General features: G+C 34.8%; 1 protein-coding gene across 1 annotated transcript in view; it reads left to right on the top strand.

The window, feature by feature from the left end:
- TOPAZ1 (testis and ovary specific TOPAZ 1) overlaps nt 1–21,337 on the top strand; it is a gene marked incomplete at both ends in the record, with an annotated part of 69,662 nt that overhangs the window by 13,896 nt on the left and 34,429 nt on the right. The window contains 8 exons of the mRNA XM_081283223.1: nt 2,772–2,836; nt 6,296–6,432; nt 7,843–7,928; nt 8,591–8,716; nt 10,376–10,439; nt 14,819–14,970; nt 15,154–15,246; nt 16,930–17,045. Of these exons, the coding sequence (XP_081139349.1) occupies nt 2,772–2,836; nt 6,296–6,432; nt 7,843–7,928; nt 8,591–8,716; nt 10,376–10,439; nt 14,819–14,970; nt 15,154–15,246; nt 16,930–17,045 (839 nt within the window). The remainder of the gene's footprint in view (nt 1–2,771; nt 2,837–6,295; nt 6,433–7,842; nt 7,929–8,590; nt 8,717–10,375; nt 10,440–14,818; nt 14,971–15,153; nt 15,247–16,929; nt 17,046–21,337) is intronic.

The raw sequence follows: 21,337 nt of genomic DNA, 5'->3' as shown, positions 1-21,337 counted from the left end.
CTTAAATTTATCTTGATCTAACATGCTCGGGACCAGAAGTGTTTTCAGATTTCAGAGTTTTTCTGATTAGAATATTTTCATAGACTCTACCAGTTGAGCATGCCTACTTCAGAAATCCAAAATCTGACATGCACCAAAATCCAAAAGTGGATTTTTTTTGTTGTTTTTCCTTTTTCATATCATATGAGTGCTCAAAGTTTAAATTTCAGAGCATTTTGAATTTTAGATTTTTAAGACCAGGTATGCCCAACTTTGACAAATATTGCAAAATATGGACAGTAAAAAAATTAAGATACAGAACATCTCTATTGGCCAAAAGGATTCCTCATGTTGCCCTTTTTTTAGCCACACCTATTTCCTTCCCTTCTGTCCCCCCCCCGTAGCCCCTTGACAATCACTAATCTGTTCTCCATTTGTACTACTGTCATTTCTAGAATGCTGTATAAATGAAATCATACAGTATGTTTACATCCTTAATTTTTTTCAACCAGGGGATTATTCATTCAGAATATTGCACATGTCAATAGTTGCTTACTACTTAGTACTACACCTATACCACTTTGAGCTATTCTATTCATTGAAGGACATCTAGATTGTAGCCACTTTGTGTCTATTCCAAATAAAGTTGCTATCTACAAATACTCATTAGTTTTGGTACATACCAAAGTTTTCATTTCTCTGGGATAAATGGGCTATTTATCTATGGTAGTTGCTTGCTTAGGTTTTAATTTGGGTGAATTGAACCTGATACTGCCTGTGGTTTGGGGCATTTGAAATCTTCAATTCTTTTAGTCTTAGCTGGGTTGTTTGGAGTCTGTATAGCTATAATTTGTGGACCAGCCAGATTGGATCTGTTTATAATTAGATTTGGGGGCTTCATCTTTTAGGCTCTCATATTTTCAGGATTTCCATCCTCACTTTTCAGTTTGTTACTCTGCCCTTAATTCTGTCTCCTGAAATTATCATTATTTATTTATTTATTTATTTGGTCAGTAGGGCAAATTCTTAATCTCCTAAAATGGTCCCAATAATGCCTGCCTTTGGGAATACAGCCATAAAAATAAGACACTTATCCAGTATCATCCTCTCTTTGAGTATGAACTTCCCTCTAGATTCTGCTTTTCATTTATCCAGGGCTTTCAGGTATAGGTTTTAAGATATGTTCTCCATAGATCATAGTTTACTGTAGAATGGTTAATCCAGTAGGAGATACTCTGCCATTTCTTAGTCGATCTGTTGTTCATTCTTTTAAACTTTATGCAGATGCTAGCATATCATTTTTTTCTTAATATAAAATGGACTTTTTTTTCCTTTCAATGTAGTGATGCCATGTTTTTCTAGTTACATAACTATCTACTACTTTGTACTCGGAGAAGTCCACCATTGATGGACATTTGGTTTACCTTTTTTTCTATCTAACATATTACACATCCTTAAACATAAAGAGTTCTGCATACATGCAAGCATTTTTAGATTAATTGCTAGAAATAGAATTGTCAAACTGCCCTACAAAGAGATTGCATTGACTTATACTTCCAACAACATTGAGAATGTCACTTTTCTCCCCTACAGCTTACCACTTTATGTATTGGTTGGTTGGTTTTTGTGGTACAGGGTATTGAACCCAGAACCTTAAGCACTGAGCTACATCCGAAGACCTTTCTATTTTAAGACAGTCTTTCTAGGTTGCCTAGACCACCATCAAATTGGTGATTCTCCTACATCAGCTTCCCAAGTAGCTAGAATTACAGGTTTGCACAACCATGAGGACGTCACAACTCATTGAATTGGTTTTTGTCCACCTTTGTTTTTACAAATGGCCTTGTTTTAGTTTTAATATACATTTCCCTTATGAGTCTAGTTAAGTATCTTTTAGCGTGTTTAAAAGCCATCTCACTTTTCTGTGAACTTCCTATTTTTTTGCTAGCTTTTCTTCTGGAGTTTCAATCTTTTTATTTATAGGAACTCTTCATGTGTTGAACTCTTTACCTAGTATTTTCATCCAGGAATGTTGTGTATCTTTTCATTTGTTGTTTTTTCTTTGTTTTTGATCTTGGGTAGTGCTAGGGATCAAACCCTGGGCCTTGTGCATGCTAAACAAGTGCTATACCACTAAGCTACACTCTTCGCCCCTAGCATGTATGACTTTATTATAATTAGAAATTATGTTCTCAAAATATTTCACAAGTAGTTTTTTTTGGGTTGTGGGTTTTTTTTTTGTTTGTTTATTTGTTTGTTTTGGTTTTTTAAGTGTAGCTGTTGAGAATGTCATAGGAGTGGTAGCTCATGCCTATAATCCTAGCAACTCGAGTGGCTAAGACAGGAGGATCACAAGTTCAAGGACGGGCTCAACAACAGAATGAGACCCAAAGCACCTTAGCAGGACTACCTCAAAATAAAAAGAGTTGTAGTACAGTGGTAAAGCACCCCTGGGTTTAATGCTTGGTATCACCAAAAGTTTCAAGAAGCTTTTAAATATTTCTAATGAAAAATTGTTTATAGATGCCACCTGAAAAGTCACTCAGAAGTTAATTTGGGGTGGGGAGGGGGAGGAAGGGGAAGAAGCGCAACTTTCAATGTTCATAATAACTTGAAATAATGACATATATTTTTCTCTTTGATAGTAGAAATTAAGTGAATATTCAGTAATTCTGTAGAATTGTTTTTATGATCAGCCATAATCGTTTAACCTATAATACATTCTAATATGGTAAACATCATAGTTTAATATATAGATACTCACTTCTTATCTAACCATAATCTCTTCATAGTGTAGAGTTTCAGATAAGGCGACTAACAAAGAAGAAAAAGAAAGTACTTACGAAGCTTGTAAAAGGTCTGTAACAATTCTTTGTTGTTGTTGTTAATGGTTTCTGGTCCTGGGGATTGAACCCAGGGGTGCTTAACCACTGAGCCACATCCCCAGCTCTTTTTTGTATTTTTTATTTAGAGACAGTCTTGCTGAGTTGCCCGGGGCCTCAGTAAGTTGCTAAGGCTGGCTTTGAACTCATTATCTTCCTGCCTCGGCCTCCCCAGCCACTGGAATTATAAGCATGTGCCACCGTGCCCGGCTTTACCATTTCTAATACAACTTTAAAATGGTCACCCATCTAATTGGTATTTTGAGTATTTTTATTCTGTTATATATACTTGAGCAATTGTGCCATAAGCCATTCATACGTATGATTTAATTAATGAGTCAGATGTACCCAGATATAAAGGATATTGTAAGTTACTTTAAAACTGTCAGTAAATTGTTTTGAGTCATTAAAATATTTTTGAGAAAGATAAGTGGTGGTAAAATAAAAGAAGAAAGGATGTATATATGACTTCCATGAAGAATGGCTGAAATCAAAAGAACATTGTATTTTGCAAATATTTTTATGTGGGTGCAGGGATTAGTAGTGAGAGTTAAAAGCACGCTGACTGGAACACATAAAACTACCAAATTTAGAGTTGGAGGACCCCCCCACTTAGCAATCATTTAATCCATTCTGCACCCTCATTTGCTGCAGAGGTAAGGCCCTTCCATGTCAGGATGAATGTATTCAACTCCTTTTATGTTCAGGCAGTGGTTTTCAAAGTGATTCTTGGCGCAGCAGCATCTTGTGGGAACTTGTCAGAAATAGAATTATTGGGATCCATACAAAACAATAAACCAGAAAGAAACTCTAAGGATGGGACCCAACAATCTGTATGCCACAGGCACTCATCTAATGTGTGTGGAAGTTTGAGAACTATTGTGTTAAGGGCAAGGGTAGGTAATAATTAGGTGTGTGTTGAAGTCCAACATGGTTTGTGACCATTTGGAAATCTTAAAGGGGAAAAGTAAGAAGGCTAACTTTATTTTCCTGATGGAAGGATTTTGCTTACTAGGTGGTATTATAATCTATAAAGGTTTATCATAAATTTGGCTCTACCATAGTGTTCAGCAGTATAACATTGGACAAATCACGTCACCCTGGACTTCAGTTACCCAATCAAAAATAAAAGGGTTTTCTAGATCTCTTCCATCTATAATATTTCATAATTTGTTGTATGTCACCACTTCTTGTTTGGGGTTGGGGAATGTTGATTAATTTATTATTGACATCTGAAGTTCAGGAGAGAAGTGAATCTTTATTTTGTGAGAAATTTTTAAACTCTGTCAGTGCTACTACATTTCAAACAAGGATAAACTCGCCCCACTTCTGTTTTTTACACCTCTGTCTCAGAAAACCTCTGCTGTTAAAGCTTATTATAATTGTTTTTAAGGTTAAAATACTATAGTATCTAAATGTTGAGGTCTTTCTCCTAAAAAGCAAATTTATCTGTATCTACTAGTCCTCCTGACCCAATTTTGTAGATAAGTAGCCTCCAGATTAGTTTTTTTTTATTATTTTTTTAGTTGTAGATGAACACACAGTATCTTTATGTGGTGCTGAGGATCGAACCCAGTGCCTCACACATGCGAGGCTGGCGTTTTACCTCTGAGCTACAGCCTTAGTCCCCAGATTAAATTTTTTATAAAATTGGTTGTATAGAATGTCATTCATTAAAGTACATTTAAAGCTTTTAAATTAGCTTTTAAAAGCTGGAACAATAACATTTTTAATGCCTCTTCAGAAGAAGCCCTCAGATGTATCTAGATTTATTATATATACTTATCTTAAAAAATAATTTAGTGCTCACCTCACACGTTCAAGATCCTGGTTTCGATCCTCAGCACCATATAAAAATAAATAAGTGAAATGTATTGTGTCCAACTATAACTAAAAAATAAATATTATTTTAAAAAATAATTTAGAGCAGGGGGCTGGGGATGTGGCTCAAGCGGTAGCGCGCTCGCCCGGGTTCGATCCTCAGCACCACATACCAACAAAGATGTTGTGTCCGCCGAGAACTAAAAAAATAATAATAATAAATATTAAAAAATTCTCTCTCTCTCTCTCTCCTCACTCTCTCTCTCCTCTCTCACTCTCTCTTAAAAAAATAATAATAATTTAGAGCAGTCACCCCAAATAATTTACAGTAGTCCTCCACCTTTGTCCATGGGGATATATTTCAAGACCCCCAGTGGATGGCTGAAACTGTGGTATTATCAAGCCCTTGTATGTAGCATACTTTTTCCTGTAGATACCTATGATAAAGTTTAGTTTTAAATTGGGCACAGGAAGAGATTAACAGTAACCAATGATATACCAAGAGTTAAAAGCTGTAAATAATAGCAATATATTATAATAAAAAGTGCATGAATGAATACAGCTGCTACACTGTACTTAGCCTTCTTATGATGTGAGATTATACAATGTCTCTAAAGAGATCAAAAGTGAATAGTGGTGGTGTTGTGATACAAATGGCATTAGGTTACTGTGTAAGGGGTACTTGATTACAAGCAGTATTGCCATAGTTGTTCTGATACAAGATGTGTCTACTGAGTGACTAATGGGTGGGTAGCATATGCTCTTTGGACACACTGGACAAAGGGATGAGTTAAATATCAGGCAAGACAGAAAGGGACAGGGCAAGATTTTGTCACACTTAGGAACAGTGTGCAATGTAAAATGTGAATTTTTTTTCTGGAATTTTTCATTTAATGTTTTCAGACCACAAGTGACAGGCAGGCGCTTTACCACTGGTGGAGGACTACTGTAAATGTTTTCAGACCACAGTTGACCACAGACAACTGAAACCATGGAGAGCAAAACCTTGAGTAAGGGAGAACTTCTACAGCTCATTTCATTGCATTATCGTAGAATAATTGGATGGCCTTTCTGGATTAGAGTGCTAACCTAGTTCCTTCTCAAACCTTTTGTCTGGAATGATCAAAAATATTTTGAGCCAACCACAAAGTGATATAGTCCCAGTTAGGAGAATGAAGTAAGAGCAGCATAGCAAAATTCCCTCTCAAAATTTTTTCCTCTGATTTTAACCATAATACCCCATTTCTACACCTGCCTCAACAATTTAATAAGTATTGGTTTTCTGTTAGGTCAGGAACATTATATTGAAAATATTGAGGGCTGGGATTGTGGCTCGGAGGTAGAGCGCTTGCATACCATGCAAGAGGCACTGGGTTCAATACTCAGCATCACATAAAAATAAAGATGTTGTGTCCACCTAGAAAATAAATATTTAAAAAGAAAATATTGAAATAGCACATGGACCTGGTTCAAGCCCTAGCACCACAAAAAAAGGAAAATATTGAAAAATAATATGTAGTTATATATGCAGCATAATATATAGCATGTACATAGCACAAGGTGTTTGTTTACTGAATTCTATTAAAAATTTTCCGATCTTTCTGCTTATACAGCACAGAGTCTAGAAATGCAGAGATAATGACTGCTGAATGTCAATCAGCAGCACTGGGCACCAAACCTCTCTGCTTATCATTGCCTCCTTTGAATATGGGTGGTCAAGAAGACATAATACCGAAGCCTTGGGTGAATGGTAATATTTATTTTTTAAATAAAATCCGGTTGGCTTTTGATAATAGGGAGACATTTCCACTGAAAATAGACATAAAGAGAAAAATAGGAACAAGTATGGAATATGTTAAGATTAAACTTATATACCTTTTATTTAGTACTTTGATAAGATAGTTTCTGAAATATCTGTATTTGATACTGTAGTAAGAGTAAATTCATGAAATACCTAAAATATTCATATTTTAATTGTTAGCGTTTGTCAAGTTTTTTTTCCTGACAATTCATAATGCTAGGAACAAGCTTCCCTGAAGATGAATCTAGAAACTATCAAATTACTTTGTAGCCCACACCCAACTCTTCTAAAGACTTTCCCAGTGCTTCCTTCATGCTGCCTAGTTATTGTGGGCTATATAGCATAAAGCTTGCAGTAGTCATGTGTTTTATTTCAAAATCTTTCAGTTTTCATAATACAAATTACTGCAAAACTATGCAGCAAAACTTCATCTTGTTCCAGATTATATCTGGATGCTACTGAAGTTTAAAAAACTAAAAGTTTTTATTTTATCCTTAGAAAAGAATGTTTTTAAATGTCCTATTTTCCACTTTAAAATACCTCCATTATGGCATATGATGTCTGATATAATGGTCAGCTTGGGAACACCATAACAAAATACCAGAATGGTAGCTTAAACAATTGAAATGTATTTCTTATAATTCTGGAAGGCTGGAAGTCCAAAAGTAGGGTTCTATACAGAATGATTTAGATCTTGAGTTAAGAAGTTTCTAGACTCATATTTAAAATTATAGACTTACTATATGCTGCAAATAAGTTTCTTAAAAGCCTTTATAAATCTTTCTAAAGGAAGAATACTGTCAAACCAGGTGCTGGTTTACTTTCTGGTAGAACTTTCTGGCTTGCAGAAGGTTGCTTTCTTGCTAAGACCACATATCCTTCTCTGAGTGTGTGCAAGGAGAGAAAGTGAGAGCTCTTTGTTCTTGTAAGGACCCCCACTCTTCTACCCTCGTGATTTAATTAACTTTAATTGCTTCTATAGAGGCCCTATCTCCAAATGTCTCATGGAGATTAGGGCTTTATAGTATGTAAATTTGGCATGAACCCAGTTGAGCCACAGCACTTGGTTTGACAGTATTCTCCTTTAGAAAGACTTATTTATAAAGGCTTTTAAGAAACTTATCTGCAGCATATAGTAAGTCTATAATTTAAAATATGGGTCTAGAAATGCTTAAGGGAACTAAGATCTAAATCATTCTGTATTTCATAGTGATACACCTGGCAGCACAGTCTGTAAATTGTACATGAATATTCCAAAGTGAAACTTTAAAGCAAATAGCAGTGCTGATCTACCCCATTGTTATAAAGGGAACTCATAGTAACATATTAGTGTATGATGACATTCTAAATCATTTCTAGATTTCAGATTTCCAGGAAAACATTCTGTCCTAAGGCTGCAGAATCCTGATACTTGTGAAATATTTAAAAGGGATAAAAATGCAGGGGTAAGTCTTCCACTTTTGAAAAAACAGTAATTTTCTAAGTTATAACCCATACTTTGAACCTGTCTTTTCCCCCTCCCCCTTTTTTTGAGGGGGGTGTGGAATGGGAGGAAACTGGGGATTGAACTCGGGGCGGGGTGCGGGGGTGGGGGTGATCAACCACAAAGCCACATCCTCAGCCCTACTTTATATTTTAGAAATTAGGTCTCACTGAGTTGCTTAGGCCCTTGCCATTGCTGAGACTGCCTTTACACTCGCAATCCTCCTGTCTCAGCCTCCCGAGCCTCTGGGATACAGGTGTGTGCCACCATGCCTGGTTCCCCTATCATTTTATTTATTTATTTGAGTATTGTACACTAAGGAAAACTGATTTCAATTCATATATATAACTCTTAAATTGGTTTTTAAGTGTTCTTAAGAATGTAAATTGTTTAGAGTTCTATATTTCCTTAGCAAATTAGCAAACAGCTTATCTTGATACTGTTGTTTGGGGTATATAATATTTCTGTTTTAGGAACTGGGAGTATAAGCTCAGGGTAGCATGTATGAGGGCTTGTGTTCAAGCCCCAGCACACAAAATGTGTGTATTTTTGTTACTTCAAATACTTTTTCACTTTACTTTGTTTTACAGTTAATACAGAAAGGGATTTTTTCTAATTTTCTAGGTGTTCCAGAAGCCCTTAGGGTTGATGATACCCCATAGATATTGCAAGTTTCATTTTAATACATTACGTGGCTGTGAGAGATTGCAATGCAAGTTTGCTCATGTGCCTGAACAAGGGAATGAAAAGGTAATGCATAAAGTCTTTGAAGTAGAAATACACTAACTAATGTGTCATATATTTTAGTTTAGATTTTTATTCTCTTCTGATAGCATAGGTGCGCTTTGCCTATTTTTGTAGGTTTTTTATATAAATAAAACTTGATTTATATTTTATGTCTGGCTTTGGTTTTAAAATCTTCTCTTTTTAAGAGATGGGGTCTTGCTATTTTGCCCAGGTATTGACCTTGAACTCCTGGGCTCAAGCAATTCTGCCTCTGCTTTCCGAGTACTTTGGGTTTACAAGTGTGCCCTACCGTGCCTGGATTGCCTCCTTTTGCTTTAAGTTTTTGAGATACCTCTATATTTTTAGTTAACTGTAGGGGTTTCTTTTTCTTTACTATATAGTAAATATTTTGTTGTGTGAACATCAGTTTTGTGGATAAAATATCAGTGTTGATGGGCAGTTGGGTGGTTTCCAGATTTGGGTATTATAGTAGTGATGCTATCAATATTCTGCATGGTTTTTGGTGAACTTATAAATACACTGATGGGTTATACGTAAAACTGAAACTGCTGAGTCATAGGTCTTCAAATGTTCAGTCTTAGCTGCTGAACAGGTTTCTAAAGTGGTTGTATCAAATTACTCTCACCAGCAATATCAGTTCTGGTTGTATCATATTCTTTCAATTCTTAGTATGATCAACCTTTAAATCTTAGCCATCTTGGTGAATGGGTAATGACTGATGCCCTCCCTGATGATCAATGAAGTGAGCATCTTTCAAAATGTTTTTGGACATTGGGATATACTCTTTGGAAGTACCCAAATATTTTGCCTATATCTTATGAAGTTTGTTTCTTATCAATCTACAGGAACTCTGGATATAGGTTCTTTTGTCAAATTGCAGATATCTTTAGTCTAATTTGTCAGTTATTTTCTTTCATAGTGTTAACTTCTTATAACCTGTTGAAGACATCTTTGCCAAGATCATAAAGATGTGCTCCTAGCTGGGCGCTGTGGCACTCAACTATAATCCCAGTGTCTTGGGAGGCTGAGGCAGGAGGATCGAGAGTTCAAAGCCAACCTCAACAACTCAATGAGGCTCTAAGCAACTTGGCAAGACCCTGTCTCTAAATAAAATACAAAAAAAGGGCTGGGGATGTGGCTCAGTGGTTAAGTACCCCAGTACCCCCCCCCCCAAAAGTGTTCTTACGTTGTTATATTTTTGTTGTTGTTGTTTTTATTTATTTTTTGTTTTTGTTTTTTGGTTTTTTTTAATCTTTTTCATTTTTGTTTGGTATAGGAGTTGAGATACTTTTCCCAGGTGCATTTTCAGGTGACGTGGTACCAATTATTAAAGACTGTCCTTTCTCTACTGTAATCCAGTGTTGCCATGTCATAAGTCAGCTGATGATGTATGTACGAATGGGTCTCTTTCTAGGCTTTTTGTTCTAATAATCAGTCACTATATTTATCCTTACACCTGTAAATGGTTATTTTTTACATACTAAATAAGGATTTTGAAATCAATTCAATATACATTTCAAACTGTAAGTTGACCAGATAGCACCTTCTTTATTTCAGTGCTTTAAGCTCACTTAAAAATTTTGAAATAAGCAAACAGAATTGAAATTTTATAGTTCTTATGAAATATAGAAAGGTAATTTTACATTTTTGTAACATTTGCAGGTTTGCATGGATGTATTTAGGAAATATATAAGTATCAATGAGCTGTGTTTGCTACAACGTGCAGGTAGGAGTCAGATGAAATTTATTAATATGGTCAGAAATTTATTAATATGGGTGTTTCACACATTGTGCTGTTGTATCTTATAGTTTGAAAATAAACTTTTAATACTAAGGTAAAGTATCCAGTTTTCATACTAAGAGTGGCTCTACTGGCCTTAGAAAGGATTAAAAGTAAATATGGTATTTTGATTTAAAAAATTATAATCCACCTAACACCATAACTCCCCTATCTACTAATATTTGTTTTCAGTAGTACTAGGGATCGAACCCAGGAGAATTTTACCACTGAGCTACATCTCAAGCTCTTCTTTTCTGTCTTTGGGCAGCATCTTGCTAAGTTGTCCAGGCTGACCTCAAATTTGCAATCCACCTGCTTTAGTGTCCCATGTCACTATGATTACAGGCATGTGCCACCATGCCCAGCTTGTACTAATATTTTCATAACTTTTATTTACAGATGTAAGGTAGAAAAAAGGTTTAAAGGCTAATTAACAATACCAGTCTAAAGGGATTCTTCAGAACCTGAATCTTCCCTCTTTATCCTTCTCTTTTTACACTTCCCTTTCTTATCAGTTCACTATCCCTAGTGAACTTTGTGCAATTTTCTAAGCGTGACAGGCTGTGTTAGAGCAGTGGCAGCACTGAATTACATCTGCTAAGGATGCCTCTCCTTCTATACCCTTTCCCATGGCAAAGACTGTTAGTTAGCTTTCAAATTTAGTCATAATAAATAGGATTATTTCCCCTATTAAGCCTTGTCTGATTCCACAGTCCCATCCCAACTTGGGCCTCCATCTCCCTCTACTAAACCGTGAGATCCAAGAGGACAGGGACCATACTCTATTTATATTTGTCACCTGACACAGCAACTAAAGCCACATAGTATGGTGATAATAGTGTACTGCAGCTTCATATTCATCTACTTGAAATTTACTACAGCTGAAACAGTCTGAGAAGCTTATTTTATTTTGCTGCCATTATCATTTCTCCAGGGTTAAAGAAAGCATTTAACAGACATAGGTAACAAAGACATACATAAAACTCTGTATGAGAATGTAGTCATTATGGGAATATACTTATCTGAGGGATGTAATAGCCAAAGACAAGCTACATGGGGTTAGATGTGGATGAATTCTGAAATTTCAGAAATTATTCTATAACATGAGAAAGGGAAAAAAAGAGGGTGACATGAAAAAGATGTAAAACTCCCCCAAATGAAGTTTTGTATGAAGATTCACCATGGCCACAGGAGAAATATCTGAACTTAGTTTTAGAACAGTGAATTCAGAAAACAATAAGGGCCTATAGCAAAGAATAAATTAATATAGGAAGTTGTCAAGAACCTGTGGATATTCTTTATTATAAGAAGCTTAATCAATGGAGTAGATAGCTTAGACCTGATGTTATATATAAAGGGGAGAGTTTAGTGTATAGAAAGACCATAGGATTTCGGAAAAGAGTTGTTTAATAAATGATAAGATACCTGGATAGCAGCCTAGAAAGAAACTCTGAATACCATTCATGTAAGTCATTGACCTAGCTGCTCAGGTCTCAAGGCCTTGGGGACCATTTTGATGTATAAAGGGAAATAATTCGGTGATGAGACTTCCTCCCATCATTGAACTGCGGGTCCTTGTTTATCAGTTTTGTTTGAATTTCCACATCGAAATTCTTCCAGAAATTATTTTTAAATCTTTCAAATTTTTATTTAATTTCAAATTTATAGTTACAAAAATAAAAACAGCACAAAGAATATTCATATGAACTTACTTTGTCATTGTACTTGTTCTGTCCCCCAGCCCCGTGTGTGTGTGTGTGTGTGTGAGTGATACAACCCACTACTTGAAGGTAAGTTGCATTTATCATGGCACTTTACCACTAAGTACTTCAATGCATATTGCCTAAAAATACAATATCCTTTCATATAACGTTGGTACACTTGTCCATGTCCGTAAACTTAACATGGGCACAATAGTTTTATCTAATCTGTTTGTCATTTGACTCAACATCCTTTTTAGCAATTTTTTTCCTCAGTCTAGGACACAGAGTTTAGGATGGGTATTCATTTAGTTGTCACATCGTTTTAGCCTTTTAATCTGCAGTATTTTCAGTCTTTGTGTGAGTGTGTGCTTACTCATGGGGAGGGGAGGTAGCAGGGCTGGGGATGTAGCTCAGTGGTAAAGCTTTTGCCTAGCATGCACAAGACCCTGGGTTCCATCCCAGTACCAAAAACAAATACAAAAATAACAAGCATTTTTAAGTATATAGTTCACAAGCATTAAGTACATTCACAGTGTTGTATAACCTTCACTACTATCAATTTCCAGAACTTTTTCATCATTCCAAACAGAAACTACCTATTAAATAGTAATTCTCTGTTGCTCCTACCCACTGAAATCCCTAGCAACCTCTACTCTGCTTTCTGTTTCTGTGAATTTGCCTATTCTAGGTACTTCATGTAAGTGGAGTCATACAATATTCTTTTGTGACTGGCTTATTTCACTTAATGTCTTTAGGGTTCATCCATGTTATACATAACATGTTTCAAATTTTCTTTTAAGGCTGAATATTATTCCATTATATGAATATCTGTTGCTTATCTGTTCATCTGTTGATGGACACTTGGATTGGACACTTGAATTGTTTCTATCTTTTGGCTATGCAGAGTAATGTTGCTGTGAGCCTGGATGTACAAATATCTGTTTTGAGTCTCTGCTTCTAGTTCTTTGGAGTATATACCTAGGAATGGAGTTACAGGTTCTCTTTTATGCTTTATATTTGAATTTCTATATAAAACTTTCTATCCAAAAGTTTTGGGCTAAAAATATTTGAAAGATTACAATTGTTTAGCATAAGCCAAAATGAATCAACATAATAGTAATTAGAAAAATTGTTATTTTGATCCATCTTGGGTAATCTCTGTGATTTATAGTAGTCAAAGGAAGTACAAAAGATGAACTTTATCATAAATTTAAACCGAAACTAGATTTATCAATAATATGCAAAAGTATTCGGATTAGAATGAAATTTCAGTCAGCTGTTTACAAAGGCATAAACTCTTTTCTCTTGTGAGGAAACAGCTTTGGAAAGGAATATCCAGTAGTTACTGATACTATAAATTGTACCCTCAATCAAAAAAGGAGTATAAGTACCCAGTTCTGATAGATCATTGATCAAGTAATATACTGAATTGACTAAACATTTTTAAAAGCACTGTAGAAGTTCATATCAAAAGCCATAAAATATCCAACTTTTCTACCCAATAGTTTCACGGAGATGATCATTTTAAAAAGAGAAATTCTATTAAAACTTCTTTAAAAAAAATTCTTAACAATGACAGAAGGGTTAAATGGCAATTAGCAGACAATATAAACACTATCTAATCTAGAGTCTTTCCAATGACACTTTTTTAAAACATCTACAATACCAGTTTATAATTAATGAAATATAGTTAACACTCTGAATTTCCCATATTATCAGTTGATCTATTTTTATAAATAGCAAGAATTTATCTTGTATGTGCCCAGGAAAAACAATTGTATGTAAAGCACCTTTAAAACAAAGTTGAGTATTATTGCACATATTAAGGTTGTTAAAAATTAACTTGCTACTGAATTTTGTCATTAGCTAGACTTTGTAATTCAGCTAATAAGTATTTCTTCTAGGAATAACTAACACAAATATAAAGCCAAAAGTAATTTTTACTAAAGCACTAACTAACATATACAGATTTTGACCTGGGAATTTTGGAATGGGGGAAAAAGTGAATAATGCAGTTATCCCAGTTAATTTTAGTAAAATTAATGGGAACAAATTACAAATAGTTTGCATTGTATAGAAAATAGATTATGGAATTGGATGAATATAAAGGGACTACTTTCTCAAAGGAAATTCATGATTATGATTATGATTATGGGCAATTTACTAAAACTGACAATAAGCTGGAATCAGAAACATCACCAGGGTTAATATTATTGGGATTGAAACAACCAGAATGGGTATGTGTCAAAAATAGTCTTCACCCATCACCAAATTATACAATTTCTTATAATTATACAATTTCTTATCCAGGTCAGATAAAAGACTTAAGACTCCCTGGAAGCTCAGCTCCCCGGGAGTTTATATTGACACCATGATATATTTGGCAGTTTAGACTTACTTGTGAATAATACATGAGTTAGTGCTCAGTGTAATGCTGAACATGCTTGGTTGCCTTCATTACTGAACATGCCATTTTAACTTAATTTTCATCAGATGTTTCTGATACTAAAACTATGCTTTTCAAAGAAATTGACATACTACTTTAAGTATGGAGAGATTATCTGATTTAGGAAAACTGGATATCTTAAAAACAATAGATGACTATATTTTTCTCGCTTTCAGTAAATATATTTATGGAATACTACAGAAAGTTTCCTCCAGGTATACATTTTGATTTACAAGTGCTGAATGATCTTCTAATTTCTTTACTCAAACATTGTTTACTGAAAGAAGTGTTTCAGGTAGTAAACCTCAGCATAATGATTAAAATACTGGTAAGTAACTTGAAACTATATATTTTAATATTCTAATTGCTTTGTTGTTTGAAATTAGAAGTTAAATGTTTTTTTAATATTCCCTAGAAAAAAACTTGTGTTTTTTAGCATAAACGAATTTGAGAAACTAAAGGTGTGCTGAAAGACAATATAAAAATGAATGTAATTTTTTGTTTTATCCAGCCTGCTCTGAAAGTATTACTAAAAATATTTGAGCATGTGGCAACTATGAAATTAAGGACTGCTGTACCTGTTTTAGTTGATACCTTTTGCAAGGTATGATTTTTATTTTCTTTATTCTCTAATAGTGAATAACCAAGAAAATGCTTACTTCCACACGTACCCTTGATCTGCCTCTTATTCATTTTCTTCATGCCAAAGAATTCTGCTTTCAGAAATGTTCTTTTTCTCCTAAAATAGTTTATAAACAGACTCCAGCGGGTGACAAGGCTTCCCCTCAAATATTTCAAGCACACCAAGTGACTGCTGATTTATAAAAGCTTCGTTTCTACTCTTTAAGTATAGTTAAAGAAAATTCTTTCTCTGAAACATTTGAGGTCATTTATAACTAAATTTGTATGTAAAATAAAACATTGTGACCAAAATAGAAACACAGTAGCTAAGATCTTTTATACCCCATTACAAAATTTGAAAGAATTACTTGAGTGGAGATTTTTCAAATCAAAAATTGCTTATCCTCTGTAGTAATTATAGAAAACCTCATTAAGGACCTCACAAACTCTGGTACTGAATAACTTGGCTTTCTGCAAAATGTATCCCCATTACTGTCCAAATAAAATTGGCCTTACTGAAAGTATTTAACAAGGACAATGACATTCCATTTTTGCATGTTTAACATGGAGCCATCATTTCTAAAAGTTGTTTAATGCTAGTTTCAACTTCCCTGTTGAGACTATCAGGGTTCAGTGATAAAGCCATATAATTAATGGAAGAGATGCTTTTCCACCTTATCACTCTAGCAGTGCACAATACCCCTATCTCATTAACATGACTACCATGGAGAAGAGAGAAATGAAGAGCTTTTTTTGTACTGCTTTGGGTTCCTGACTTACCAAGAAACAGTTTATGAGCTGGGGTTGTGGCTCAGTGGTAGAAACCTCACCTAGCATATGAGAGGCCCTGGGTTTGATTCTCAGCACCACATAAAAATAAATAAAGGTATTGGTTCAAACATAACTAAAAAGTAAATGTTTAAAAAAAAAACAATTTATATTCACCCTGGTTTTAGAGCAGTATTAAAGGGCATATTTTTTAAAGTGTATTGGTAACCAGGTAACCAATTTGTTCTTTGCCAGGCTTGTTTGTAATTGGCCCTGTCCATCTTATCAAAAGGTGCTGCATCATCAGTAAACACAGACCAGAAGGAGTTCTCCTTTCAGTTCAGTCCATGAGAGCCTGGAGTACATAAGGAAGATAGGAAATGAGGCATACGTGAATGAAAAAATGTTAAAATTCTTTTTTTTAGTCAAATACTATATTACATGTTCCCTGAGTTTTCACCTGATCTTTTTTACTGTTATGTCACCTGAACATTGGAGTCACATGGGGTATTTTTTTTTCCTCCTGTGGCTGAGGCCCTAAATGAGGCTCGGGAAGAATATTTCTCAAGAAGGTACAGCTAGGAATGATGTACGAACACTAGTGCTACACTAAAGGATCAAGTAGCAAATAAGAGGTAGAGGTTGATAAATGGCTGAAATGACTTGGAGAACAGGAAGAAAATTCATTTTTTATATTCTCACTTTTGCTTTAAATTCTTAGGGTATCCTTCTGTGGTTCTGAAATGTTTGAAGAAAACACCTTTCAAGTTTTTTAAATGACTTTTAATTCCACTTGTCTCCACATTTCACTTCTTCTGTTAGTCTCTTCATTGTTTCACTCATATTGGCTTCCCAGTTCTTTCACAATCTTATGACTACTTCTTTTCCTCTTCTACAGCTTGTTGAAGCTGGAATGATGCTTGACCCAGAGCACTTTAACTATATTGTTAAGCTTTTATATCAAGTACAGGCTTCCAAACAAGAAATAACTGCAGTTCTGGAAATCAAATCCAGGTGAGAAAAATCATAATTAAAGCTAATACATCTATTTTGGTGGAGACCTATAAAGGATGTAGGCAAAGCACTTCTGACTGTTCATGTGCCTTGATATCTGGATTGTTGCCCATCATAACCCTTTCTTCCATGTCTTGACCGGTCCTATCTGTCAGTCTGCTTCTGCTCAGCCTTGCCATATCTTTCTCAGATCCTCATCTTGTTTTATCATTTAAATTTGCTTCATGTAGCTCATATAGATTTCCTTAATTTTTTTTATTCCTTGTCATATTTAATAAAATGCCTTAATGCCTCTTTATTTTCTTATTCAGTTTGAGTTTCCAAAAGGCCTTTTTTAAAAAAAAAAATTTCTGATACTTATGAGTAATACCATGTACCTGATTTGAGAAAAAGGAAAGCTGTGACTTTTCATACTTTTTTCAATTAAAGTATAACATACATAGAAAATATACAAATTACAAGTATTTAAATGAACCATAACTTCAAAGATGAATTTAGCTTTGATATAAGAGCAAATGGCATCAGCCCCTGCGGTTATTCGGAATTTTCAAAAATTACCAATAGATTCCATGGCTATTTCTGTCTCCATTCTCTTCTAATGCAGAGATTCCCAGACTTTCTGGGTTCACGGCATCTCAAGGTCAAAAGAAATGCATTAGTAGTGCCATTTATTAAATAGTTAGGTCCAAAGAAGTTATCAGCATTTGTGCAAGGTCTGACAAAATATCACTTGAAAATGTCAAAGAGCGTGTGGTATCCCTATGAGTTTTCTGTAGTGCCATCTGTGCCTTGGTGCAATTAGAGAAGTACAGCTCAAAGTAATACTACTTCCCTTCAAGGACCAGTATTGAAGTTAATTTGAGTTCTTTGAATTCTTTAGCTACTGATAGTTGTTACAATTTTCATAGAAACAAATGGTATTAAACGCTATTTTGGTTAAATAGATTTTTAGGGATTTTCATGAGGAAAATTACTGTTCATTTAGCATATACTTCTGGGATACAATTATTTATAAACTGGGTACATTGATATAGTAACATTAAGGATGTTCTTTCTAAAAACTTTACCCATTTGGGGGCAGCAGTTACTATGGTAAAGAGATCAGGTGGCTAGCAAATTTTAGTCTACCACTAGATTAGCTGCTGGCATAGGGAAAATGTACACACCAGGGCTCGAGAGTGGCACTATCCTTGTGCCCTGGGCAGCTGCAGAACTCTTTTTACAAGTAATTGAGAATAGGATCTGTTGGTATAGGAAGACTCCAGAACAAACCAGCTTTTAACTTTCAAAATAATACAATTATGCAGTTACTCTTACAGTTTCTTTTACATCCTCTTCTTGTATTCCCACTTGGAAGAGTTATTAACATTGGTGAACTGTTTGAGGAGTTCTAAGAAAGCAGAGAAATAATTGTATGCAGTTAAGGGATATGGAACGTGGTTAGGCATATGGACCTAACCCCAACACAAAGGGAAAAATTATATATTATACTTGAATTTCCTAATTCTTTTTGAAATGCTTTCTTTCCTGGCTTGGGAAATGACTTTTAATGGATATTCATTCTTCGTATTTTAATTACAGTTCATTTGAAAGGCTTTTACAGCCTATATGGCTGTCACAAAGAATTTTGGCATTTATATTCAGATTATTAGAATGTAAGTTTGCCTATAATCTAGGAAATTATTATATATATATTCAGTGATTTATTTTAAAACACTTAAAGTTAATATTGATTTGATAGACATATCTGCCATTTTACTGTTTTGTTTTGTTTGTTCTTTCTCTTTCCTTCCTATAGGAATCACCTGAGCAATCTTTAGAATTTTATTATTACCTATACTGTTTTTAAGTCTTTTTATATAGGTTTTTATTAGTAATTCTAGTGCCCTTACCTTTTGACCCAGTTTTCCCAAATCTAGAAACAAACCCTGAAAATTTCAGTATAAAAATAAATATACCAAAGATTATTCATTGCAGCTTTACTTACAATTTCATGATACTGGGGACATGAGTTAAATAATCTAGATATCTACACAGTGGAGTATACTTGGAACTGAAATACCCAGGGAATACTGTTGGTGAAAATATTCTAAATTTGACAGTTATTGGCAGGGTGTATATAAAAACATGGCTACATTTCCTTTAAGAAATTCCTTTTCAGTGTAAGGAATAAAGGATGCCATACAAACATAAGTTTTAAAGAGTAAAAGTCACTGTATTATCAGACCTTAGAGCAAAGGGACAAAAGGAATTATAAAATGGCCAGTACACCAAGAAAACATTGGTGTGTGCACATACAGGACTCCTAACAGTTTCAAAATACATGAGGTGAGGTGATAGAAATGGAGAAATAGACAAAAGTACCCAACTATAATTATAGTTCATCAATACCTGAGAAAGGGATGTCAAAGTACTAAGAATCGGCAAGGGTCTAAAATAGTACCAACAATCAAGGATCTAATAGGCATTTATAGACCATTCTACTCCAAAGCAACAGAATACATATTCTCTTTTTTAAGTACCCTTGTAATATTCACCAAAGTGGATCATATCCTGAATAATAAACCTTAAATTTCTTAGAGTGTATGATCTGTACTTCCAATTTTTTTTTCACCATAATGAAATCAAGCTGGAAATCAAAATGGAAAAATAACAGGAAAATCTCCCAACAGAAATAAAATAACATACTTCTATATAGTCCATAGGTGAAAAGGAAGTCTTAAAACTGAGCTAAATTAAAAAAAAGTATCACAGTTTGGGGGATATAATTAAAGCAGCACTGAGAGGAAAATCTACAGCAATAAATATTCTAAGCTCATGGGACTTACTCAAACTAAAAAGTTTTTTCTCAACAAGAGAAACAATAAGAGAGGTAAATAGGGAGCCTACATCCTGGGAACAAATTTTTACCCCTCACACTTCAGATAGAGCCCTAATTTCCAGAGTATACAAAGAACTCAAAAAATAAGAAAACAAATAATCCAATCAACAAATGGGTCAAGGATCTGAACAGACACTTCTCAGAGAAGGATATACAATCAACAAATACACAAAAAAAATGCTCACCATCTCTAGCAATCAGAAAAATGCAAATTAAAACCACTCTAAGATACCATCTCACTCCAGTAAGAATGGCAGCCATTATGAAGTCAAACAACAAGTGCTGGTGAGGATGTGGAGAAAAGGGTACACTTGTACATTGCTGGTGGGACTGCAAATTGGGGCGGCCAATTTGGAAAGCGGTATGGGGATTCCTCGGAAAGCTGGGAATGGAACCACCATTCGACCCAGTTATTCCCCTTCTCGGACTATTCCCAAAAGACCTAAAAAGAGCATACTACAGGGATACAGCTACATCAGTGTTCATAGCAGCACAATTCACAATAGCTAGACTGTGGAACCAACCTAGATGCCCTTCAATAGATGAATTAATAAAAGAAATGTGGTATTTATACACAATGGAATATTACTCGGCACTAAAAAATAACAATCATGGCATTTGCAGGGAAATGGATGGTATTCCAGCAGATTATGCTAAGTGAAGTTAGCCAATCCCTAAAAAACAAATGCAGAATGTCTTTGATGTAAGGGGGGGGCGACTCAAAACAGAGCAGAAAGGAAGAGCATGAGAAGAATACCATTAAACGGGAACGAGAGATGGGAGAGAGAAGGGGAATTGCTCAGAAGATGGAAGGAGATCCTCATTGTTGTACAAAATTACATATAAGAGGATGTGAGGGGGAAGGGAAAAAATGAGTTACAGTAGATGGGGTAGAGAGAAATGATGGGAGGGGAGGGGGAATAGGAAGGGCAGCAGAATACAACAGACACTAGTATGGCAGTATGTATAAACGTGACTGTATAACCAATGTGATCCTGCAATCTGTACATGTGGGGAAAAATAAGAATTCATACCCCATTTGAATCAAATGTATGATATATGTCAAGATCATTGTAATGTTTTAAGCAACTAATAAAAAAAGCAAAATAAACTTAAAACATAAGCAAGGACAAAATCTGGAATTGAATCTGAAAGTGATAAAAATCAATGAAACAAAAAACTGTTTGAAGATTAAAGAAATTGGTAAACCTCTAACAAGACTAAAAATAGACATTATCAGCATCAGAAATCAGCCCGCCCTTTGTCAGTACAGATCCTGCAGCCATTAAAAGGATTGCTTTGAAAACTTCAACATAATAAACAGCAACATAGATATGTGGAGCAATTTTTCAAAAACCACATGGTACTGAAGTGTACCCCATCTGAACTATCATCAAGGTAGTTTTATAAC

The sequence above is a fragment of the Spermophilus citellus genome (genome assembly GCF_964194105.1).
Source record: "Spermophilus citellus genome assembly, chromosome: 3".
In the NCBI taxonomy this organism is placed as follows: Eukaryota; Metazoa; Chordata; class Mammalia; order Rodentia; family Sciuridae; genus Spermophilus; species Spermophilus citellus.
This window is presented reverse-complemented; position numbering and strand designations above follow the sequence as displayed.